The 10,273-nt window shown below is 36.2% G+C and overlaps 1 protein-coding gene across 2 annotated transcripts in view; it reads left to right on the top strand.

Annotated features, from left to right (window-relative positions):
• The window catches only part of LOC123676602 (gamma-aminobutyric acid type B receptor subunit 1), a 165,799-nt gene extending 159,344 nt beyond the window's left edge, over positions 1-6,455 (top strand). The window contains exons 12-15 of one of the 2 annotated variants that reach the window (XM_045612665.1): positions 1,597-1,821; positions 2,837-2,974; positions 3,241-3,322; positions 6,058-6,455. In XM_045612665.1, coding sequence (XP_045468621.1) covers positions 1,597-1,821; positions 2,837-2,974; positions 3,241-3,322; positions 6,058-6,080 — 468 coding nt within the window. In that variant the 3' untranslated portion in view covers positions 6,081-6,455. Of the gene's footprint in view, positions 1-1,596; positions 1,822-2,836; positions 2,975-3,240; positions 3,844-6,057 lie in introns of those variants that run through there. The other variant, XM_045612664.1, reaches the window with a different exon arrangement.
• The last annotated feature ends 3,818 nt before the right edge of the window (positions 6,456-10,273 follow it).

Consider the following 10,273-nt stretch of genomic DNA (forward strand, 5'->3'; position numbering starts at 1 on the left):
AACTCACAGAAGATTAGTTTTCTTTAGAGTGAGGCTTTTACTAAAATTATATAATGATATTGTGGGTTGTGGTCCTTTTACTGTGACTAGAGTAGTTCACGACCAAGGACAATTTAAGGAAATAAAAGGACGGGATAAAAATACTTATTCAATTTATTTCCAACCCACTAAAAGAGTTTGAAGAAGATGATAATTTGTCTAATCGATTCTTAGGGTCGCTAGGCACTTGGGTCGTTGCAGGTAGTTTTTCGGCGGTCTCGGGAACAGATGTGAAAATCTTTACTCTTCTCGTTGTCGATGCAAGTGTTGCGCATATGTTGTAGTTGTAGTTTCTAGTAGACTGGTCTGAACTCAATTGATTCTATTCGCCCTGAAATGCCGAGTTTTATGGGGATTCAGGCCGTTTTCCATTCGACCGTTAGCAAAGCCTTTCTACGGATCCCTTAGGGGTGTGGTTTCGCTATTCTGAGTTTTTACACCGAATTCTTCCGTTTATAGGATTTTCGTTCTCACACGGAATATTTTCGAGGGAATCGATAGATTCCCAACAATATTCTTCAGAATTATAGGTTCACTAACAGAAATCAATCAAACATATTACATATTGTACTTTTTTTTTCTTCAAACCTATTTATTTCACAAATCATGAGCATATTTCAATTGATAATATTCGATATGATTCAACATAACTTTCTCGATGATTTTCTTCATTTTATGTTGGAAACAGATCCCAATTGAAAACATATAGTCCGGGAGCCAGGTGCAAATTTGGTTGATTATTTCCTCTCGAGAGATACTTGGTGAGATGCATCAGATGATAGTAATAAAAAACCTCGTGAACGTCAGATACGACTCGGTTGGGGGAGAAAACGGCGGCAGTCCCCCAAACACGAAGGAAAAAAAATAAATTCAGTCATTTCCTCCCAACTGAAAATTTGTCAAATTGTAGCTAAACCAATATCTAGACGAAAAAATACAATCAGCTGGCTATAGTATAATGGATTATACGTCAGCTGGTGCCTCAAACATAAAAAAAAATTATATTTTCAATGACAGCTCTGACAGCGACTCTGATAATGAATCAGAGAGTGGAAGTAACTAAATATTATTGTGCAACATGTGGAGAAAGTCCTTTTCTCGCGAGTGTGGCACTCTCTGATTCATTATCAGAGTCGCTGTCAGAGCTGTCATTGAAAAATTTTTTTTTAATGTTTGAGGCACCATGCTATAGCCATCTGATTGTATTTTTTCGTCTAGGAATTGGGTTAACTACAATTTGACAAATTTTCAGTTGGGAGGAAATGACTGAATTTATTTCTTTTTTCTTCGTGTTTGGGGGGCTGCCGCCGCTCTCCCCCCCAGCAGAGTCGCAGCTGACGTCCACGAGGCTTTTTATTACTATTACCTGATGCATTCTGATAATTACCGTTTGAGAGGGAACTTGGTCATGCATATCTGTTACTGGCTCCCGGACTAATACGTAATTTGTTGGAAAAAGAAGGTAAGTCGCCATCTATCCGCAGCCCTAGCACCTACCCTTCCAATCTCGCTTTCCGAAAGAAGGAAATCTCAACTGATCCAATTTCTGACTTGCAGATCTTCGGCCTGTTCCTCGCCTACGAGACCCGCTCCGTCAAGGTGAAGCAAATCAACGATTCCCGTTACGTCGGGATGAGCATCTACAACGTCGTTATCCTGTGTCTGATAACGGCGCCCGTAACCATGGTGATAGACAGCCAACAAGATGCCAGCTATGCTTTTGTCGCTCTGGCGATAGTGTTCTGTTGTTTTCTCAGCATGGCCCTCATCTTCGTGCCCAAGGTGAGCCACAATGGACAGTTTGTGTTACCTCTCATTGTTGTGTTGCGCCGCTGACAGGGGTACGAACATAGAGCACGGTTCTGGGTCACGTCAACATACCGGAAGTGGGTGGGGATAGGTTAGGGGAGAGGGGTGCAGATCCGGTGTTTTCACCTGTCAGCTTACCTTGAAATGAAAACACGAAATTAGCAATTCATGATGACATAATTTTATAATCAATAGAAAAACGTTGAATTATTTTCATGACAAGAATGAAAACACAAGTTGTTCAAATGGAAAGATTTTTCAAACAAGAGATGTGAAGTCAGAGGTTTTGTTTAGGTTTTTTTGTCCTTATTCATATCTATACAATATTTTGAAGAAAATTCAATTCACGTTTCAATGAGTTTATTACAAGAATTTGAAGTCATAATGGACAAGTGAAATTCATAGCCAATAAACCAATACGATTTCAGCATCGTTTAAGAGTCAATGTTTAGGGTGAGATTTTTAATTTCAATAATGATTTGATGCCAGTAGATGTTATAAATGATCGTTTGAATTTAGATAGAAATAATTCTATAAACAATCTTTTTCATTGATGATCTTGCTCTCAACATCGTTGTATATATGTTTTATCAGCACAATGGTGGCTTCACCACACAGAGTGCTTGTTCGAATGAATGGATAGGTCAAGAGAAATCACTGCCATGGCCACCTCATTCACCGGTTGTCTATCTTGTTGGAATAACATCTGATCAACAAGTACTTGAAGGAATTCAAGATGCAGCGAATGAAATATGAAAAGACCAAATCTGTGAGGCTTGCATTCAAGCCGATAGTTTTTCTAAATTACTGGTGATGGATCCTCATGAAATAACATCCGTTCTGTTACTTCGCAACCGATTTTTAAATTTTAGATCCATGGGATGGGTATTTTCTCAATTATTGTGAAAACTAAATTACATTTGGGAATGAAGCATTGACAAACTCAGCCGAAATATCCGGAAAATAATAGTTTTTTCTTATTCTGTAGGTGATAGAAGTTATAAGGCATCCTAAAGATAAGGCCGAGAGTAAATACAACCCAGATGTTGGTGTGTCGAAAGAAGACGAGGAAAAATATCAGAAATTGCTTAGTGAAAATGAAGATTTGCAAAGACTTATAGCACAGGTAATGATTTTTCCAGATATTATAAAAGAACAGGTGACCAAAATGTACATTTCACTTAGAAAATAATAACCACAATAATAATAACGGACCAAAAACACATCCAACACATTCAAGTCTATAATAATTTATGAAGAGTGATCTGATAAATTGCTTATCTCTTTTGTGAAATCTTAATTTTCTAAACAATATATCTGACTCTAAAACACATACCTGCAAATCCTTTCTAAACCAGTGACCCGAAAAATAACCATTCACTTCTGTTGTAGAAAGAGGAGAAGATCAAGCTTCTCCGAGACCGTCTCACCGAGAAAGAAGGCAAAACCGGAAATACCCCAGTCATCACCCAAGGTAAGGACACTCTGATCGTGGCAGACTTCATCACCGATGCCGGCACCTCAGACTCAGCCTTCGGTTGTACTTCCGTATACACGCGCTCCTCCAGAACCAGCCAATCGGACATTGAGTTCAGCGACAGCTATCTCTGATCCAAACCACCCTGCGACCACTCCGAGACGGACGCCGCTGGACGCTCCAGGTCCGGCAGCGGGCGTCTGTTGCGAGACATTGAAGTTATCAGATCCGGATCCACGTATCTTTGATCGTTTGGTGTTTTTCGTGTTTTCCACCCCCAGAAACCCTGTTGGTCGTTGAAAGGAGCTAGAGGATCTTCGTATTGACCACTTGGTAGCGAGAATAGAACTTGAAGAGAGATTGATCTTCTAAGATCTTTGAGTGATGAGTATTTTGAGATGCTCCAGATGGTTTTGTGAAGATTCTCTTAGTTATGGTATCCTTCAGTCTCTTAGTACTCTTCGTGATGAGTGAAAGACATCAGGAGTTATTTTTGATCTTTTGGAAGTTTCTTCTTTTCAATCTGGAAGATTAGTATATTAGTAGTAAGAGATTGAGGATGCCATGGACTGGGGCAATCGAAGGATCTGTTCAAGCACCAACAGTTCTAGGATCTTTGAGTCGTCCTTTTCGTTTTCTGACTCTAATACATCTGATCGGGCTAAGAATAGTGCCTTGTAGGTACCCATAGCCCACTTCTGAAACGACTTTTGGTGAAATGACCAAGAAGTTGATCACATTTTGAATCATAAATGTTTATAAGTGTTGCTCGGTGTTACCCGCCTCTTCATGGACCCTTATTTCCTCTCTTAGTCTTTGGAGTTGCTCAAAGTCTCCCAACAAGTGTCGGTTTCATGAAAATCACCTCCGATCGGGTATATCACAGATCAAGAACAACGGCTAGATAACTTTGGAATTCACTTACGAGAACGAAGTGGTCGCAGGATTTAAAGAATCGAAAAATGGAGCCTTGACGGAACCCATCATCCCAAACAATGACGAGTCGTCAAAAAAGCTTCCTTCTAACCCAAAAAAATGAAGATGAATCGTCTTTTCCCCTCAAAAACTTCCCTCAATTTTGATGAAGCACATTCATCAGTACCCCAAATGTGATGTCTAGATGTAGGTTTGTCGCCTGGATAATTCGTACAAAATTGTTTTCGGTCAATTCTTACTATGTACTTAAGTACGTCGTTTTCTTTGATGGTGTATTTTCATCTTACATTTTTCACCTCGATATTCATCTTGTCACCATACTTTTCCGTATATGTCTTTCTGATCGGACAATTATCGTTAAACATCATTCCTCTGCACAAATGAATTCAAGTCAATTAATTCTAGCACGTCAATTTTCTCTTCTGATGTTCAAATCGTGTAATTCTAATTTTAGGAGGAGGAAAATTGACTCACATATCTGTGTTATTCTTTTACCTTTTAGTATTAGGTTTGAGTTGACTTCGTAGATGAAGTTCTTTAGAAAGAAAGCAACATTCCACGATCTGTCGAAAAAAAAATTGTAAATATATATTTTGTGTACCTTGCTGGAACTGATAGTTTTTGGCTGGTTCTGGAAGATGAAGCGAATAGTTAAATATTAGTGAATTCATGTTGTTTGATTTATGTGAACTTACGGGTGTCAATTCAACATATTCGGAATATCCAGAAACAATTGTGCAGAATAAACTCGAAGGAATATAGTAAAAAAAAAGTAACAAGATTCAGAAAATCAAAGACATAAACATAAAATATTATTCACGTAAATTCTCAAGTTTTTGAAAGGACATTCTTTAGGGCAGGTCCTGTTAAGGCTGTTTTATACAGGGTGGTCCACGATCTATTGCGGTTAAACGCTGAAGCTTCTTTTAGACACAGTATCATTAGGCTCCATTAGAGCTGCATTCTCAAATTGTTTGGAAATACACAGGGTATACCAAAAAACTGTAAATTATCAAACATATGGTTTTTTTTATGGAACATTCTGTTTTTTATCGAATTTTCAGTTGCATGGAATAAATGAACCCAAGTTTGTTTAAAGTTCCATATGCTTAAAACTTACCACTTTTGTGATATTTCGAATTTTTATAAATTTAAAGGTCTTTGGGAAAAACCTAACCTAACCTAACCTAATTACTTCGAAATAATTGAATTTATTTGAATGAGATTTTGGGAGTGCATACTAAAAGAACGGAGGAAAGTACTGACTTTTCGATACTCTTCGAGAACTCTACTGGGTGTTCAAAATTAGAAGATCCATTGATGACTTATTCAAACCAAAATATGGGGCTTTCAAAAGGCAAAATTAAAAATAAAACAGGGTGTTCTTTAAGAATAACATACGATTGCCGTTTGGTCATTTACTCTTTTTTGGTACATCCAGTTCATTACCAAACAATTTTAGAATGTAGATCTAATGGAGCTCAATTATACAGTGTGGAAAAAAAAATCCAAAATTTCAGCGCTTAACCATAATAAAGGTGGAACTCCCAATATAGGTTTATATTGTCCCAAATGTGTTGAATTGCATGCCGTTCCTCGATTTTAGTCAGTGGTTCTGCTTATAGTGAAGCTTAAGCTTGTCCTCCATTGAATCTCGTTATAACATAAAGGTCTAAAAAGAACATTCTTAGCTCCCACCATCAACACCATCACCTGAAATTTATGTTCTAACGAGATCGGCCAGAGTAGAAATTCTTTGAGCTGTAGTTTTGGGAGTGAAAGTTTTTTCTTTTTAGATACTAATGACGAACGCATATAACAGCGGTGACCGGAAAAACAGCAACGGATGGTAAGGTAGATATAGTTGTGAGGTGATAGTGGCCGGTCCGGACCTGCGCGGACCGAAGACTCGACATCATCGATTGCTGCTGTTTTCCTCACCCGACTTTTTTCTAAACGACAATATTAATTAGTCTGTACCACGTCAAGATGGGCGATCTTGATCTTGATCGCGAGATATTTTCACAATTTTATGTGGAGATAACCACAGTCCTCCTGCATACCTGCAGATGATTTCGTCAATTCTTATGGTAGATTGGCAGCACTGATTCATTTACAGTTTCTAGTGTTTATGTAAATCTTCATGGAGAAATTTAAGATCGATTTTACCGATTTGGTACATTTTTGAATTCTGTTAAGTTCTGTTCAAGGTTATCCAGGCTGATGCAGAAGCAACTGCTGTTGTAATTGTAGAAGCTGCAATAAGAACAAGAGCAGCAGCAACAGCTGTTGCTGCTGCAGCAAACCCATTCAAATCCTTATGGCGAAATCTGAGGTGGATTTGACCGAATTTGCTGCAGAAGCGACAGCTATTGCTGCTGCTCTTGTTCTCATTGCAGCTTCTATAATTTCAACAGATGTTGCTTCTACATCAGCCTGGATAACCTTGAACAGAACTTAACAGAATTCAAAAATGTACCAAATCGGTAAAATCGATCTTAGAATTCTCCATGAGGATTTACATGAACACTAGAAACTGTAAATGAATCAGTGCTGCTAATCTACTTCTTATACCGGGTGGCCGAAGAAAAACTTTCAGTTTTTGAGTGATGACCGTACGAACTGTAGCTGTCAGTCATATCTTCATCTTTTTATTGAACGATGATTTCGTGAAATTGGCTATTTGACAAATATTCTGAAATTCTCACAGATGATACTCTAAAGACCGATATATACATACATTAATCCTACAAAAACATATTTTAAACTATAGAGGGCGTTTCTAGAAAGAGGTACAAACAAAAATGAGAGATTCTTTGGATAATTATAAGATAAGAAAACTATAAACCTAGGCCCACAAAAGCTTTATTTTCGATATACAGGGTGTTTCTTGTAGTCTTAGTTTCTTTGTTTTGTTATCTTCATGATTCATTGCTCTAGATCTGAAAAATAAGCACCAAAACTAATAATTGTTTCAATTCATCACAGCTCACAAACAAAATTTTCATGACAATTAGGTTTTACTGAGGATTTCGAGTGAATTGTTCGAAAATTTTTCTTTGAAATCGGTAGCAGATACGACAAAACCACAAGATACTAAGTCTAGTATCAGATATAAGTTTCTTTTTAAATTTTTTTAAAAGCCCAGTGGTTCACCAAAAAAAAAAGTTTTGAATGTAAAAATTGGATACCGTTCCAGGAAAAAATATTTCACCTTGTAGATTTGCTATCAAGATTAATATATCTAAATTGGAAGATCTATGACAAATTACAGTTGAATATTTTGTAAAGTGGAGAAGCCATAAAAAACAACTTAAACACCCTGTACCTGTACCTCAAAAATAAAGCGTGGGATTTTTCATTAAAATTATCCAAGAAATCTTTGGTTTTCGTTTACCTCCATTTAAGGAACTCCTCTTTTATGAAAAGTATTTGAATTGAGATAATTCTTACATATTACCACATTATGTGAAACCTCAACTTGCGGTTTTATGCCTTATTTCAAAATTTTCTACAAGACGTAATTAGAGAATTAAAAAATTTGTCATGTAGCTTATTCATTCAAAAGGTTTAGTTCAATTAAAAAGATTCAGTACGATTCAAAAGACCTGAAAGTCCATCTTGAATGTCCCATACTCTAAGACTTAAGCAAAGAAGATGAAAGTTTAAATAAACTCATTAAAAAATTTTTTAAAACAATCATAATCATTAATGTCGGGTTTTCTTTGGCCACCCAGTATTTGCAAAAATTCGATTTGAGTTCGATGAAGGTTATTTCTGTGTTATTAGAGATTGTTGTTGATATATTGTTTTCGTTGACTGTATCATAGTGTATTCTGTTCCACTTTCACATATACATATTTGTAAAAGTTTATATTTTTGTTTGTTAGTGATAAAAGCGGCTCAATGTTTAGTGATATTAATTAGGTATATGGAAAATTCGAGCAGGAAATCACTATTATTTCATCACGTTGATCGTTTGTTAGGACTTTGTTTTCTCTGTGATAAATTATTGTAAGATCGCAAGAAATTCGTATGAATTGGTGCATTTAATAAGATTATCAATTATGTTATAACGAGATATAAAATGTTATATAAATGGAAAAGATATTATCAAGAACTCGATTAGAGTTTCGCTTTATGAGAAATTGTAATTTTACCGCTAATCGCGAAAAAAATCAGAGTTGGTTTTAAAGAAAAAAGGGCTCAGCAAGCTCTGATTTTCTTCAACCTTCGCGGTGAGATTATCGTTTCGTCAAGATGTGACAATCTGTTGAACATGTGATTTGTTTTTTCACCATACATGAGAATTTTGTATCCTGAATGCTTCTGTGAGGTTTTAGGAGTTGAGAAGAAAAACTATCGAATTAATACATGGATTGGAATTAGTGCTTATAGATTCGTTAATCGAGAGCGGCTGAATTGTGAAATGAATACAATTTTTTTAATTCCTTGTTGAATTGAATCAAATATTACGATTATCCTGAAATATTTATTTTTTAGGCGAAAAGGTATTCATTTCATAATCTACAGCCACTCATTTAAGGTACTCTGTTCTTTTTACATTAGTACAAACAGGGCGACTCATTTGAAAAGATCCATCGAAGAACTACTCTAGAAAAGTCTGGAGTGAAAGATGTTTCAAATTAAAGTGGATTTCAAGGTCAAAGATTTTTTTTTTAATAGGGAATATATACAGTAAAACCTCGATTATCCGTTCTCCTATTATCCGTTTTACTCTGTAATCCGTGCTCGTCGACATTTTCACTCATCCGTTCCCACGAGCAGACATCCACTCGATTATCCGGGATTCAATTCATTACGCATGCGCCATAGTAATAATTTGGTATAATTTGAAAATGTTTTAGTCGATGATGTTGAGGAATGGCTAAATTCGGATTTAAATGAACCCGGTTATCAGATACTGGATGATTCAGAAATCGCATCAAAATTTCCCCAACCTAACCACTGTATGGATACAGACGATTGTCGATTAAAGTGTTGAAGAATTTTCCACGCAGGAAATAGTTATTCATAATACAAGTGCAGAAGGCATTGATATTCTTCCACGAGTTCAAAATTCAAAAACGAGCCACGAAGTTTTTGAATGGACGAGTGGTAGAATGAGCCTTCTGTACGAGTATTATACATTATTTTCTCTAATTCATTGCATTTTTATTGAAATTAATGAAATATTTCCATAAATATCTTTTAGTGATTTTTGCATTGAAAAATGTTGGCTGGGTGAACTGATTTCTTCAAGGCAAATTGATGAATCGATAGATAAAGCCGTGGCGGAAAGTTCGGAGTACCAACATATAATAATAAAATATAACCATGAAAAATGTGCGTTTCAGATATATTCTCGCACGATTTTCTTCTACAAGATGTGGAAGAATGAACGGAATAACCACAGAATTAGAGAAACACTGTTTCTGCCGAAGACGCGTTGAGATTTGCAAATGGTCTGATGCACTATTTAGAGCAGGAAAATGATACGGATTATATTGATGTCCTCCACTTGAGGAAAATTCGGGTTTTCATTTGTCTCAAGATGAATAATAAAAAAAGACAGACAAAAATTACATACTTTTTCAACTAAAATATATACATTCGATGTATTATAGGTACCAATGCAATGATTTGTTTTTCATTTGTATATTTTTATATGATATTATGATTCTATTGATTTTGTTGCTTAATAAATAATTGTACCCCATACATTTCTCTAATTTTCATAGTGCGTATTTTGAGGAATTTCGATTGTCCGTGTTTTTCGATTATCCGGGAACCGTTTCCCCTCCATTAGGCCGGATGATCGAGGTTCTACTGTATATTGAATTTTCTGTCCTCCTGAAGACTAAAAAACTTTCATTTGAAACATTTTTCGACCCAAGCTCTTCTCAAGTTGATATTTCAGTGGATCCTTCAACATGGGTCACACACTGTATATTCCTATTATTGGTTTCGTTAAAAACAGTCACAAACTTCGGATAAGTCTGAATTGCAGAC

The sequence above is a fragment of the Harmonia axyridis genome, chromosome 3, assembly GCF_914767665.1.
Source record: "Harmonia axyridis chromosome 3, icHarAxyr1.1, whole genome shotgun sequence".
NCBI classification, from domain to species: Eukaryota; Metazoa; Arthropoda; class Insecta; order Coleoptera; family Coccinellidae; genus Harmonia; species Harmonia axyridis.